Raw genomic sequence first — 15,945 nt, forward strand, 5'->3', positions numbered from 1 at the left:
GCGACGCACAGGGATATCTCCGGCAGCCTTGCAAACATGTCCAGCCACCATGTGCGATCCAGAGCAGCAGAGCACAGCCCGATCTCCTCCATTTTTCTGCTGCCGGAAGCCACTATACCAGTAATGAGGAGTGCCGGTCACCAGATGGAGAGCCATCAGCGCATCTCCAGCAAGACAGCAGCTCGTCATTTGTGATGGCGTTGCAAGAAGGTGAGCTGGTGCGTCCAAGATCCTTACACGATCTTATCGTGTAACACCATCCATCTTCAAATGTCGTTCAGTCAAGCAAAATGACACTGGTCTAGAGATCCTCAACTATTTGAGGTTAACATCACTAGCCGCACGCACGCGAAGAACAAGTAGTGGCAGCCATCAATGTTCCTCAAGCTCCGATATACCCATATGATGGTTTACATATTTCGGTGACCCAATACATCATTTCTTTTCAAAGAAAAAAAATTTCAAGAAAAGAAAAGAACAGAAAAGTGGGAAAAAAACAGCGTAAGTTTCAGTTCTTTGAAATTTAGTTTTTCAGATCTAAAATCTTCAGAAACAAAACTCAAAATTAATGTCTCAAAGCTTTCCAAAACCATTCTGGAATCAAGATGGACCAAAAAAAAAATTCCAGAGGAACAAAATATACCAACACATGAATTAATTCTCGTATTAACACCAACAACAACAAACCATTCTACAATTAATTAAAATGGCTCCAATACTACTATTAGAAAGCATTAATTTTTAATTAAACAAGATTAACTTTAATTAAGTATGAAATGGTGATAATTAAAATTTTATTTTTTAGCAAATTACCTCAAACAACTTAAGGAATTTTCTGACCACTGGACCGAGTTATAGCAAATCACCAACCGTCTAGATGTCCGGCCTCTGATGGTATACACACAGACCGATTGTGAGAAAATTCTCCAAGACACTCTTAGAGAATATTGGGAGTTCTGAGTGCTAGCTCTTTTCTTTCTTCTCTCACTTGTCAAGAATGGAAGACAAGCTTCCCTATTTATAGGGAACAACCTTTTATAATTATAAATTTAACGAATTAAATTTGTTAATTATAAATTAACCCTTTATAAGAATTATAATTCATATAATTAATTCCTATAATTCTAGAAACTTTAAATTAAGTCTACACTTAATTATTAGGACATTAAGTAGTGTAAATAAAATTTATACTTCAGTCCTTAAGTCTCTAAAATTAATTTTATCAAGTCCAACATGATAATCCAATTTAATTCCTCACTTACGGTCTTTATGTATGTGACCCATTAGTTTCCAAATATGTTGGCCGCAAATATAATTAAATAAAATTAATACTTTAATTTTATCATCAATTCACAATTGATTAATTATATTTGTAGATCATTATTGACATCTAGCAATGTGTAACGACTATCCAAATATTATAATTTGTCAAAGTGGAACTAACCTTTCTGTGATCAATCTGTCAGTGTAATTAATATCCTTCATTATAATATTTTGATTTATATATTGATGCATGGAATGTGTCTGCTATGTATAAATCATTTATGTTCTCCCAGTATGATTGATTAATTAAATAAGATCTCAATCTTATTTTACCTTTTGCAAGGATTTAACAATCCATACTGGCCAAGAACAATTGAAATATTTTCCTTAATTACCTAAGGTGATGAATTCTATCTTGACAATTAAATATCTCCACGTAGTTCATACTATATCCAACAGCTGCCACATTCATTATCTTTATATAGAATGACATGTGAGCAGTATCAAAATACAGTAATTCTTATATAAGATAACTTAATGTCTCAAGTCTAAGGATCATTTACATGACTGTCACGTGAGTCTTTCCATAGACATAGGTAAACTTCCATATGGAATCCTCGTGCGGGTCAATTCAGTGAACTTGTCACCACAAGCACTTACACGTTGGTTCTAGATATCTCATATACCTCAACTTAATGAGAATTGATGCTTCCTTTTATAAAGGAAAGAATACAATGTGTACTGGTCTCAACAGTTATATCAATGTCCAATCTCGATATAACATTGACTAGAAATATTTTGGAACAATGCTATAATGCAGTCGGAATCTCATAATTATAATAACATTATAATTTCCATCAAAGCCTATTCAACCAAACCTAGATTGGGGGACAGCAACCTGAATGCTAGGCTAGACAGACGACATGAAAAACAATGCCTTCCCCTATGGAAAGGGAGGCTCCACAAGACCAAGAGACAAACAACAAACCTTGAGAGAAATTTCTCTCTAGGACTTAATATGACTTATTTGATTTGAGGAAAGATGAATGCTTCATTTTGATTCTCCTTATAAACTACAAACCTCTTTTTGACTTGATTCACCAGGCTTTTAGACCTTGTCATCACTCCATTACATTTATGCATATACATTTTTATCCTTCTTTACATTCTTACCTTATACTGAAATTATTGTTCATTGCCAAAGTAGGGTTTGGGTTTCTAACTTTATGGAGTTTCAAATCAAATTGAAAAATCATTCGAGAATTGAAATTATTACTGTAAAAACTAAATATTAAATTGAATAATATATATATATATATATATATATATATATACATATATATAACTTATTCAATTTACACAATTACAACCAAAATGAAATGTGAAATTCTTGAGTAATCTACTTCCCTTCGAATGAGAAATTCCCAGTACCTTAGAATTCATAAAGGATTTACTTGTCTGTGCCTTTTGCTATTCGATCTTTTAGGTCCCGAACTCGCCTCAATGGTTATGCAACGATGCTATTAAAGCCTACATGCGATGTATAAACTCCTGTAAATGACATATTTGCTTAAGTACAAACATAGTTTCTTTTTATTTCTAAAATAAAAAGAAGGGGAATGATTCCTAGTACCTTAGAATTCATAAGGGATTTACTTGTCTATGCCTCTTTCTATTAGATCTTTTAGGTCCCGAACTCACCTCGACGGTTATGCAACAATGCTATTAAAGCTTACATGCGATGTATAGACTCCTGTAAATGACATATTTGCTTACTTAAGTATAAATATAGTTTCTTTTTATTTCTAAAATAAAAAGAAAGGGAATGATTAATTCCACAAAACAAAAAAAAGAAATCGGGTTTCACGAGGTACAACTGGGAATTACTATTTATTTGTTACTGCATTGACTATAGATTAATTCCTCTTTTATTGGGGAGTATTGAATACCCCCATAATTCTAAGTTTCACATTACTCCTCTCAAGAGACATTATGTATGTGTGTGTGTGTATATATATATATATATATATATATATAGAGAGAGAGAGAGAGAGAGAGAGAGAGAGAGAGAGAGAGAGAGAGAGAGAGAGAGAGAGCTAAAATCGAAATCAAAAGTAAAATCAAAATAAAATTGAAACTAGAATCAGAACTATAACAAAATTGTTTAGAATCAAATTGAAATTGAAACTGAAATTTAAGATAAATTCTTATTCTTAAAAATTAAATAACTAGAGATTTGATTCCGATTTCAATTCTTACATAAAATTAAACTTAAAACTAAAACCGAACAACCCTGTAAGTTCCTACGAGGTCATCAATAAAAGAATTAATAGGCAAGAATTTTTCGAAAGGACAATTCATTAAGCTTCCTTAATTTTATTAGTTAAAATTTTAGATGTGTGGGTACGGATCGTCATTATACTCTCAAACGGCTACTTGCATGGAAAAACATTTTGCGATACTGTAATTTTAATGATTTTACTTGTTCTTTCCTTTTTACGTATATCTTTAGATTTAAAATTTTATAATTTGATTTATAAATAATTTTATATTACTAAATTAAAATTGATTGATATTTCAACATCTTCGTTTTATGCTATGACCAAGAAATGTTTATAATTTTAATTAGACCAATTTAATCAATCTAATTTTAAAATGTTGGTGTTCGCCCCATTTTGAATGAAATGTGGGTGGCTCGTCATGGGCTAAGCTGGGGGCTAGTGGAATGGGTAGAGTGTAGATAGATCACGGTGGCTACATTCTTTGTGTTTTCTCATGTCCATCTAGAAATAAAGATTTGAATATTGCCGAGTTGTTGGCTATTGCAAAGGCATTGGAGTTGAGTGTGCAGTTGTTGGATCGGGTTGGTTGTGCGTCATCTATCCTTGTTGAGTTGGACTCCAAAATTGCATTATCTTGGATAAACAATCCATGGAGGCTCTCATCTATTTTAAATTGTTTACAGATATTGCACAATGTGTCCTTCATCCATACTCTTCAAGAGGCAAATTCAATTACAGATGACCTTGATAGGCAAGGGGTGGATCAAAAGAGATTTTATTGCCTTCTTGTGATTGTGTATTGACTTATTGTGGTTGGGTTTTGCAATGGAGGCTTCTGTTTTATGTCGTTTTGTTACTGGTGATGGAGGCTTCATGTGCAAGTGATGGGCATATGTTTGTGCTATATTTGTTGTATATGTTGCCAGTGACAAGGTTGTTGAGGCTGTTTGTTTTCTGCATCAGGTTCAAGTTTATTAGATTTGCGACTCAAAATCTTAGTGGGATTTGGAGATAATTTTTCCTAATTTGAGTAGAATAAATGTTTCTCGATTTGATTAAGGAATATTTCCTATATAGAGTAGTACTCCTATTTTAGTGTTATTTCTAAATTGGATAAAATTCATAATTAAATTAGAATTAAGTGACATATTGTAAAAAGGTTATTTGACTTTTCAACTCATATAGTGAATGATTTTGTTATTTGGCTTTGCACGTTGATGAGGAGCTCTTGCTCATTGCAATTTATGGAGGGCAAGAGGTTTTGGCCTATCATGAAGGAAGAAATTTTTGTCCATTAGTGAGATGGCTCTTATCCATGTAGTTGAAAACACCCTTTGTGGTGTACTACTATTAAGTTATGCCTAGAGGAGATCAAGAAGAATTAACTAATATATTTATATGAGTAGTTTATTGTGAGAATTGTTTTGGGAGTAATTGGGTTGATGGGTAGATAGTTTTGAACTTCTAATTGATTGATTTATTTGATTATAGTGAAAGATGGTATGTACATAAATGTAGAATAGGTAAACCATATAAATATTATTATTTTATATTTGTTGGGCGATTTGTGGTTTTTCTATCATACGTTTTTGGGTTGCATTTATTATGTTGCAATTGTGGGTTTTGTTTTGTTTTGTGGTTCATAGTTCCTCTTTTTTTATAGTTTCTTTTTAGAATCTTTCTTCAGGAAGGTTTGTTTATTGGGTCTTATTTGCACAATAATGGTTAAGTTTTCTCAGAATTTTATTAATAATTTTTTTTATTGAAAAAAAAATGCAATAATTGTTAACTAGTAAATTTGGAAAGAGAGAAATTAGATGACATTAACAACATATATACATATATATACACGAGTATCAACCGGCAGGCAGTGCAGGGCTTATTACATATACGACAGGAATAAAAACAGAAAAAATTTCAGAAAGCCACAATAGGAAATGTAGATTAGCTACAAACGACAAATAGCTAACTTGCTTTATCCACCAGCTATAACCAATTTATGGTCACTTTTATTCATCTTGTGACTAGTTACTTAAGCTTAATTAAGATATCTAATGCTTAATTGATTTTCATCAAAGCTTTTCTGTAACTTGAACATGAAAGCCATCCTTAAATGCTAAAACTGGACGCCGAATCTTCTCTCCTCCCTTCACTTTGGTCCACCTGAGATAAAAAATTAACATTATTGGTTTTGATCTTGTGCATGTGTGTATGTGTATAATATATATGAATGCAAGTATCTGTTACCTGTATTTGGTGACCAAAACATGGAGCACTACAGCCATTAGAACCTTGCTGAACTCAGCTCCTGTACATGATCTTGAGCCTCCTCCAAATGCAATGAAGTTCTTTGCCATTGCCAGTTCCCCCATGTTCTATTATTCAATATAGGAAACCCATGAGGTTATTCTATTTTTAAAAAAGGGCTAAAATAATACTATGTGAATAACGATTGAATTTATCAAGATTTTCTACCTCCCATCGAGAAGGATTGAAGGCAAGCGGATCTTCATAGGTGGTAGGATTCAACTGAACGGCTGCTGGAACAACCAAGATAGCCCAGCCTTTTGGAATTGTATATCCTGCAAAAGATACCACGCATTAATACCCATAAACTAACCAACCAGTCTTCCTCTTGAACAATGATGATGAAGATGATTGTGAACTCTCACCATCAACTTGAATGTCTGTTAATGACCTTCTCAAGATTCCAGGAGCAACACTTGCCAACCTAAGTGATTCCTTGATAACCTGTATTTAATTATTTTTTGCAGCGCATTAATGCGTAGTTAATTCCATTGCAAAAGAGAGATATAGACCGAAAAAAAAAAAAATCCACGATTTTTATTGATTAACAACTTACATGATGAGTGTATGTCATGGACTTGTATTCCTCCCAAGAAAGTCCAGAATTTGCATTTCCTCTGTTCTTAAGAATTGCCTCATGCTCCTCCTGTTGGAAGAAAAAGAACTTTCATCAGGAATTTAGCTTTAATTGTTTAATTTTCTCTCCAAAATACTTGAGTATGATATGTCTAACCGTTAGTCTCTCGACTACAGAAGGGTTATCTGTGAGAAACTTAATGGCTAAAGCAAGAGTGGAAGATATAGTCTCAAAGCTGGCAAGGAGCAGACCAAACATCATATAAATGGCAAAATCATCTGTCAAGAATGTCTCCTTTTTCATGTCCTCCACAACCTGATCAAGCAGATCTTCTTTCTGCTTCCTTGGAGATCGTCGTCTCTCTTCTAGCACGCCTGCTATTAGTTTTATTATCCTCTTCTGGTTCTGCACGTGATGATATATAGTTCAAATTATATAAAATCAGAATTTTTGTTCTTTTAGAAATTTTATGATATTTATAAACGAGAGATCAGCTTAATTGCCTTCTTGCATTTGTGAAAAGATGTGCCTGGAACATTTAAAGGGAATTTCATAAGTCCTTCCAAGAAATTGGTGAAACTCTGAGCTAAATTTTTTACTGGTGAATTCTCAGCTTCATAACCATACAGTCTTCTTGCAGTGAAATCAAATATCATCTGCAATTCACAAAACATGAAAAGTTGCCAAGTACTATATTAGTCACCTAATTAATAAGTAAGTAATTAGCAAAAACTCAGGTGAATTAAAAATTATTTACAGTTGAAATGACACTTTTCGCTTCGACACTTGGTAGCTTAGACCAATCCTTCAAGCTTCGTCTTATGTCATTTTCTAACGCAGGCATGAGGTCACCTTTGAGTCTCTCAGGGCCAAAGTAACTCAAAATTAAGTTTCTGAGATACTTATGTATGTATTGAACTGAACAAATGGAAGTAACATCCTGGCGAAGAAGCTTTGCAAAGGAATCCAAGTACCATCGTTCTACTAACTTCCCTTCTTGCAGAAGGAGGTAATAGCTGAAGTCAGGATCCGATGACACCACAACCGGTCGACCTGCCAAGCTGGTCTTGAACAGTGGCCCGTATCTGAAATCAAAGCAACAAGAAAAATTGAAGAAAAAATATTGAGTTGTTTAATGGATATTGCGAATTACGTGTGCTTACTTTTCCAGTCTTTCCTTCATAAAAGGTGGGATGTCTAGCGTTTTGCTTGTCTTGAGAAACTTAATGGTCTCCCCTATAAGAGGGAAGCCCATAGAGCCAGGAGGCAATTTCCCATTACATTTCGGGTTCCTCCACCTATAGATCCAGTGTGTGAAGCCTACAACTACCAGAGCTACAGCATAAACCCAATAAGACCACATCTCTCTTGATTCCTCTAAACAATAATCTATAGAAGAAGAAAATTAAGACAAGTGTGCTTATGATGAGGAGACATTAGCTAGCTAGCTAGCTAATCTTTATATAGAGAAGCTACCTGCCTAGGCATTAGTATTATGGTATTGGCCATTGGGAAGTTGAGACTTGTTATTGAGTTGAACAATAATATGACCTGATTCTATTTGAGGGAAAGACAAATGCTTCATTCTGATTCTCTCTATTAAATTATGAACCTTTGTTGACCTAGTTCATCAGGCTTTTAGACATGGTCGGCACTCCACTAAGTCTCTGCATTTACATTTTTATACTTCGTTTCACTCTTCCTCTTACACGGAATTATTGCCGATTGCCGAAGCAGTGTTGGGGTTCCTACAAGATCAGTCCTTACTCCTTGGGAATAAAAGAATTAATAGGCAAGAATTTCCAAAATGGATAATCCATTCAGCTTCCTTTGTTTTATCAGTTCAAAGTTTAGATGTATGCGTATGGATCGTCATTACACCCTCAAACGGCTACTAAATTTTGCAATTTTAAAAATAATTTTAATACTATTTTAATTAAAATTTATTGATATTATAATAATATCCTTTTTCCTTATGCAATGGCCAAGAAATGTTTATAAGTTTAATTAGACGAATTGAATCAGTCTAATTTTAAAATATTGGTTTTATTTTTTTTAATATAAAACTCTTACCAGGAAAGAGGTAATAACGCAACCCTTACTCTCATTTTTTTAAAAAAATAAATTTTATGATTAAAATTAATAACGATGACGATAGGCCAAACCAGTCTGTTTTTTTTTTTCTCATCCGTTTGCCAAAGAAGAAAGGGAAATGCAGGCCTAATTACTTTATCATCAAGTGTTGGCCATTGTTCAAATTCAAAATTCTAAAGTATACCAGCTACTATATCAGAACCCAAAAGCGGTAAACAATTCAATTGGATTATGACATAATTATATTACTTAATTTAAAAAAATAAATAAATAAATTTTTTTTATTTCAAACATAAAAATTAATTAAAAAATAAATTAAATTTAATTTAATTATATATATATATATATATATATATATTAATAATAAGAATACAAAATAATAAAATAGATTTTTTAAATTATTTTTTTAATAACATTTAAAATCACGTAACGTAATCTCTCAGCCACTGATGAGCAGAGACAATAGTTAAAGGCCAAAAAATGGGAGCGGGCAAGAAAAACCTTAAACGAAGCTGTCAGTTAAAAATCAAATAAAAAAAAAAGTTAATTTAATTGGTTAATTTCTAATGATTTCATATGCTGTTTTTATTTTATAAAACTGATGATTAAATGATTCAACCAAAGTGTGAAAGAATATTTTTTAGAAATATATATATTTTTATAATATTTTTTAATTATTTATAATTAGATATCACATCTTCATCTATATTAATTTTATTATAAACTACAATTATTTCTGCTTTGTTGAATCATCTTTATTTAAATTAATTTTATTATAAATTATAGTTCTGTAATTTGAATTTAAATTCAATTAAATTTAAAGTTAATTTGAGAACCGAACGGCTAAGAATGTGTTTTTTTTTTTTTAAATTACAATTCTATTTGAAAATGTTAGTCATCTTCATTTAGATTAATTTTATTATAAATTACAGTTCTATTTGAATTTATCTTCTATTAAATTTAGAGAATTTTTTTAGTAATTCAAATTTAAATGGTATTAGATTTAATAATTAAGTTTAAATTAAAATAAGATTTATTTTATTAAATATTAATTTAATTGAATTCAAATTTACTTTAATAATAAATTTATTTTAATTTTATATTTTTATTCAATTAAAGTGGCGTAAAGTTTTCTTTTTTCAAAAATTCCATAATTGTGTGTTTATTTTAAATAACAAATTATGTATTGCAACCATGTAAGTGCACCATGATTATAATTTTTATTTCATTTTATACACTTATTGATATTTTATAATTTATAATATAAAGTTTAAAGAATAATAAAATATATTAAATAAATTAAACTGAACTTTTTATAACAAATTAAATAATAATAAAATTATAAATATTAAATAAAACTAAACTATGAATTATAAAAAAAATTAAAATAAAATAAATAATCTTAATCAACTAAAGATAAATACTACTAAAACTACAATTTAAAAGAAATTTATTTAATTATTAATACTAATAAAATGACAAATAAAACTAAATCAAATTAATTTATATTATTTTATAATTATGATTTCTTAAAAATTATTACTATATCATTATGGAAGATTATAAAATACTCCCTTAGCACATAAAAATAGTGTTCCCTCTCTCACAAAAAAGTACATCATGAATCGCACATGATCGTGAAAGATTGTACATGTACACCGAGGTGTACCTAATAATCCATCATAGCATTATATATATTAATTAATTAAATTGATATCTATATTATCAATTGATAATCACAAAAATGTCTCATTGCAAGGATTCATACATGAATGACAATGAAAAGAAAATGGGGACAAATATATACGTGCAAGTGCAACAATGAAACACAACTACAACATAAAAGCTAGCCATCAGAAGTTCTGAAATTGGAGAGGTTTCTTGGGTAACAAATATATGGCAGCCACTGCAATTACTGCAACAAGAATTGCTTTAAAAATTAAGTATTCTGTTAGTTTGTCGCACTGCCTGCTTTGTCCTCTCCATTCTAAGCTCTGAAACCAAGCCACAACTTTCATGTGTGGGATGAGAACTCCCCTCTTCAATCTCATGTGGACTTGCATCTTCGAAGTTCAAACTCTTTATCCTCCTGATTAAGAGACAGAAAGAATGTATGGAAGGCACATCTAGAGCCAAAATCCAGAGTAATAAAAGAGGTAGCAAGTAGAAAATATCAGTATATTAGTATTTTAAATTTGCTGGGTAGAGAATGCAAGTGCATAGCTACAGCTTCATGCGGTGATCATGATAAGAAATGAAGGCAGCAGGTTACTTTCTCATGTGTGCAGTAACCACTCTCTCGTACTGGCTGTGATTCTACATCAGGTAAACTTAGTGTGCCAGCCAACACAAAACAACATTGCCTGGTTATCAACAGGGAGGATCTATAAGAGCTTGTTTTCGAGGACTTAATTTTATTGAGCACACCCTCATCAGCCACAAGAAATTGAAGGCATCAACTAGGTTAGCAAAGGGAAAACTTATTCCCACTCCAAAACCTGTTAATGCCGCTCCAACCTCCACCCTCAAGAATAACAATTTTGGAGCGGGATTAGCAATTTTGGAGCTTGATTACCTGTTTGCTTTCCAATGACAAAAAAATTTACTTGCATAAAGTGATTCAGATTTTAGCAATTCTATCTGGGGAATTAAATTGTAGCAATCATTGCAGCCCATATCTTTCCCGTGAATCTCAGGGTATGCAACAGAAGCAGCACAATTTTTTTTTTTTTTTTTGGTCGAATTATAGTGGGAAAATAGGGATAGGACTTTACACCAGCGGCTTGGAAGAGGGGTTGATCTCTTACAGCTATACTGAAAATTCACATGTTAATCAGCCTTCATATGAAAGCAAATACTCTCGAAAAAAAAGTTAGTATATATTTATAATGTTCATAGGATTGCCAATTGTGAACTTCTCAGACTAATGACGCACATAAGATTGCAGAAAATGACAAATGAATGTTAACTCAAGGTTATCCACATGTAAATCAATCAGCACCCTGAAGAGGAGAGCAGTAGTAGCAGGTTCTACAGTATTCAAGAATCCAAAAGCCCAGGTTGCATCAAGAATTCAAAACTTGAAAAGAGGAAATAAATTGCAAGATATATGGAACCTTTACCACAACTGTACATGGACAGCAGACAGAAACAAGAATGCTTGTCCAAGGGGAGAGATAAAATCATAGTATACAAGTGTTTAAACTTTTTACCCCATATGAATAAATCACTTCAAAATTAATTCAATCCGTTGTCTCTTATAATCCATCTGTTTTTCAATAAAAACAAAATGGCTGGACCAGTTCAAGCTAAGGTCAGATGAAAGAATTGTAAGAACTAGAAACCTCTGTTTTCAACATCAACTGCAAAAAACACACTGCAGAGATCAATGTAATCTGATTAACAAATTAATAATAATAATAATAATAATAAAAAGAACAGAAGAGATCCTAGAAGGTACCTGCCTGGGAACGTTTAGATAAGGGATTTTCTTCCTCAGAAGCTTTTTCCAAAAGTTTCATTAGATAAGTTGCTTTTGGAAAAGAGCACCTTTTTATCATCAGCTCCATCTTTACACACAATTATAGGAGCATCGCTTTTGGCATTTCTTAACTTTTCCGCCAATATTTTGTTCTCCCTTGTCAAAGAAAATAGCTGCATAAAACATGTCATAAGGGCAGAACTGGAGATGAATTTTATAGTCCTATTAGCCTGTTATAGATGGCAACATAAATTTACACACTTCTATTTTAAGGGGGGGGGGGGGGGGGGAGGAAGCAGAAAATAAGGTAACATAACTGAGAAAAGGGGAGGGAAAAGGAATTAAGCAATATTATGATTGTCAATGGATATCTCATGGAAATCAGTGATCCAATTTTGTTTTGCATACTAAAGGCCAATTAGCTAAGCCTGGTAGCACCCATGATGGAACCATTACATTGGTAGTATAAGCTTTAGGGTATCACGTGCTGCCTTTGAAATTTCTATTAACAATAGCAATGACAAATTCCATTTTTTTTCCACTAGCTCTGTTATATGGTAGACTTAAATAAAATATTATAGGAGAGGTATAAAACATGTCTACTTATGGCAGAAATTCAAATGCACTATTAAGTTCCTACATTCAATTTGAAAGCAAACGATGGAACAGGCACTCTAAAGTTACAGGTTCAAATTAATGTTAGTAGTAAATATGCAACTAATTTAATACCTGATTCTGGATGTGCTCCCTTGCTCTGGTTAATTGCCTTACTGTATCCATGATAAGCCTGGTCCTCAGATTAATTTCTTTTGCACTTGCTGCTTTTGAGTTGTTAGCTTGATCCAAAGAAGCCTCTAAGCCTTTCACTCTAGACCTTAAGAAACTTATTTCTCTACCAAGTTCCATATTTGTTTCAGATAATATTATACATTGCTCTTCTGTACTCTCAGTCTTACTTTCGGCATTCGATACCTTTGATTTTAAATCTTCAATCAATGTTTCCATGTCCCATATTGCAGAATATAACATATTTTGTTGCTCTTGACTTACTTCAGATGATACCTTTGAATGCTGTAGTTGGCTTTCCAATTCCCTTACCTGCTTCTCAAGCAAGCTCACCTTTTTGTTATTATTATCTCCGCTACTTTTAAGAAAATTAATTTCCTCTGTGAGTTCCAAATTTGTATCTGTTAACTGAGTAACTTTGGCCTCTGCAGTCTCAGCCCTAGTTTCTGCTTCATAGACGCTTTCTTTCAGAGAGTCAACTATATTTTCCATCTCACTAAGTTGTTCTTGAATATCTTCATTGAATTCATTTGCATGCTTGAGACATAATTCAGATCTTTTCAGTTGTTCCTCAAGTGAATTTAGTTTTTCCATCAAAGTGGGCACTTCCGAGCTTTTGGTTACATGTTCCGCAATGCTACTCTCAAGCTCCGTCAAAGCAGTACCTTTAGCATCTAGCTGTCTTCTGCAATCTTGGAGTTCAGATTTTAATTCAGCTTCTCGCTGGAGTGAACCATTCAGATTAAATTGAACAATCTGAAGTTGACCAACCAATTCCTTTGAAATCCCCAAAAGCACCTCAGCGGCATTTTCTGCCTCTAAAAACCTTCCCCAAACCATTTCTGCAGCTTCCTCCATGCGAAAAGTTACTTGTTCTGTATAGTGCAGCTTTAATTTCAGCTGTTCTTCATTCTGTCTTAGTCCAGACAATTTCTTATCGAGATAAAGTTCTCGTGCAAGAGACTTCTCCAACGTTCTCAGAATATGCTTTTTTTGTTCAGCTGTCCTCCATTTTGAATTTGCATCAATATTTGGCAGTTGACTGTTGGCTGAGAACTCCAAGGACTCATTCTCTTTCCCTGTCAATGTGGAACCCAACAGCTGAATAATGAGAAAGTAGAGAATTCTTAAATATTGGCTTTGAAATCAATAAATTTAACTTACAGTCCTCAGGTCTGAAAGTCGGAAAGGCCCTCTGCAACTTGATTGACTGCATCTTCACCTCTGCAAGCCGCTCTTTAGATTTGTTCAAGGATTCCTCAGAATCGTGCAATTTCTCTTCCATGATTGGGACTAGTTCTGTTAAGTGTCCGCATGAAAATATTTTATGACGAGCATGAACAATATCTGCTTGGATACTATCCATGAAATTCTCCATCTCTCTTAGCTCAGAATCCAAAAAACCAGATAGAAGATCAAACACCAGTGCCTTTTCAACACTTGAGATATAGCTATTTTCCATGGCCATTACCTCAAGATCAGTATCCCAAGCCAACAGATGAACTAAAAGGACATGCAAGTGTACCAATTTCTCAGAAGAATATGCCAAGTCCAAGTCTGCTTTGGTTAAAACTTCCATGAAAACTTTCTATATCCCACATGCCCCTCCTCAGGATGAGTTTCCTTCATGTCTTTTGTCAGATTCTGGATTATCAAGAGAGTAGTCACCCATTCGTGCTGCTCAGTTCCTTAATCTTGAAAACCTGGGGGAAGGAATGTAGACATGAAAGAATCAGAAATAAGCTTTTTATTAGAGCTCCCTCATAGAGCTTACAGTCAGCACTATAGGTCGAGGAAAGAACAAGTCTAAGTCCCTTTTCCTTTAAGATCGTGGTCCCTTGACACGACCTTAGGCCAGGACTGTATCAATCCACCTCAGGTGTAACAATCAAAACTCCTTAATTCCTACATTTGCAGAAATGTAATAAACAAGTCCTGATTTTTCCAGTTGCCTATTACATTTTAATTCACATCCAAAAGCTTAATTGTTTGATGTTTTCAGTTCATTGACAAGATCTCTGGAGGCATTAACTATTTTGAAATGAATTTGAACCCCCTCCTTTATTACCACAGGACCATAAACAAACCACTAACTCTAAACTGATAAGCTATGCTAGAATCTCTCATTAAAACATAACAATTAAGGAAATCAAATCCTTGTGTTAAAACAAGATCCAATAAATACTGTATGTACTCATTCTAAGTAAGTCCAAAGGATTCACATTTGATCAACAAGCCACTTACCCACATACCAAAAAATTAAATAAACAATCAACATATAGTGAAAAATTCACCTGCAGACTGCAGTGTGTATCAGAGAGATGTAAAAAAGTAAGAATTATATATGAACATGCATAGAGAATTAGTGAATTGGGTTCATAAAGAAAAAAATTTACCTGAAAGAAACCCTTGATGGGTCTTGCTGAGTTGTGAAGAATGAAGAGGAATTAAAGATGATCCAGCTCCAGCTCCAGCTCCAGCTCCAGAATCGAAAGTTACAGTCTTCAACTACCTCTCATTTCATAAAACGGTTGATTTACGGGGATCCGTGTTGGTGGATTAAGGATTAAGTGATTAAGTCTAAAATAAGCCACGGGTGAACTGACAAGTCAACGTTGAAAGCTTGCTGGTAGTCATTGAAAAGGCCCAGGGTGGCGCACGTTAGCCAGCTCCAGAAATATGGCGCTCCTCACAGGAGCAGCTTGTATGTACATATACACAAGACAAGCATCACGTTCTTTACGACGGAAAAAAAATAAAAGAAAAAAATGATTAAACTCTGTTGATTCATTCTCTTTTTTAATTTCAATTCTTACAAAAATTAAATTATTAAAATGTTTTTCTTATTTTTTATATCTTGAAAACATAAAACAAATTATTACAGCGTGTTTTCCGCTTAAGACAACAATAACCAAAAAATTAAAAACACGAATTTAAGACCAAAAATGTTTTCGTTAAATTCAATAATCCCATTTATATTAAATATTACAAATTATTTTTTATTTTTATTGAATAAACTTTTCTTTTTTGAAAATAGTTAGTTAAGTTTTTTTTATATTTATTATTATATTAATAATTAATTTATATATTCGTTAATTATTATAAATTCATTAAATATAAGATTTTTTTTATTTTATAGGAAATTATATTTTTTA

General features: G+C 32.7%; 2 protein-coding genes across 7 annotated transcripts; both read right to left on the reverse strand.

Moving 5' to 3' along the window:
- Positions 1 to 5,423: 5,423 nt before the first annotated feature.
- LOC110660691 (cytochrome P450 87A3-like) lies at positions 5,424 to 7,792 on the reverse strand. Its single transcript, XM_021819065.2, has 9 exons — positions 7,593 to 7,792; positions 7,187 to 7,514; positions 6,933 to 7,085; positions 6,586 to 6,834; positions 6,409 to 6,498; positions 6,218 to 6,296; positions 6,021 to 6,127; positions 5,793 to 5,920; positions 5,424 to 5,708 (listed from the first exon to the last, which is right to left on the reverse strand). The coding sequence occupies exons 1-9, from the start codon at positions 7,790 to 7,792 to the stop codon at positions 5,618 to 5,620; spliced, it is 1,425 nt and encodes a 474-aa protein (XP_021674757.2). The 3' UTR covers positions 5,424 to 5,617.
- Positions 7,793 to 10,224: 2,432 nt separating this feature from the next.
- LOC131171937 (WPP domain-interacting tail-anchored protein 2-like) lies at positions 10,225 to 15,578 on the reverse strand. 6 transcript variants are annotated; one of them, XM_058132357.1, is made up of 5 exons: positions 15,187 to 15,578; positions 13,955 to 14,493; positions 12,734 to 13,869; positions 11,988 to 12,177; positions 10,225 to 10,612 (listed from the first exon to the last, which is right to left on the reverse strand). In XM_058132357.1, exons 2-4 carry the CDS (start codon positions 14,367 to 14,369, stop codon positions 12,019 to 12,021), a joined length of 1,710 nt encoding a protein of 569 aa, XP_057988340.1. In that variant the 5' UTR covers positions 14,370 to 14,493; positions 15,187 to 15,578; the 3' UTR covers positions 10,225 to 10,612; positions 11,988 to 12,018. The 6 variants fall into 6 exon arrangements, with proteins under 6 accessions (XP_057988340.1, XP_057988339.1, XP_057988338.1 ...); XM_058132356.1 differs by having other exon boundaries at positions 11,984 to 12,177; XM_058132355.1 differs by lacking the exon at positions 10,225 to 10,612 and adding an exon at positions 11,604 to 11,885.
- Between the last annotated feature and the right edge of the window lie 367 nt (positions 15,579 to 15,945).

Source organism: Hevea brasiliensis, chromosome 13 (assembly GCF_030052815.1).
Source record: "Hevea brasiliensis isolate MT/VB/25A 57/8 chromosome 13, ASM3005281v1, whole genome shotgun sequence".
Lineage (NCBI taxonomy): Eukaryota > Viridiplantae > Streptophyta > Magnoliopsida > Malpighiales > Euphorbiaceae > Hevea > Hevea brasiliensis.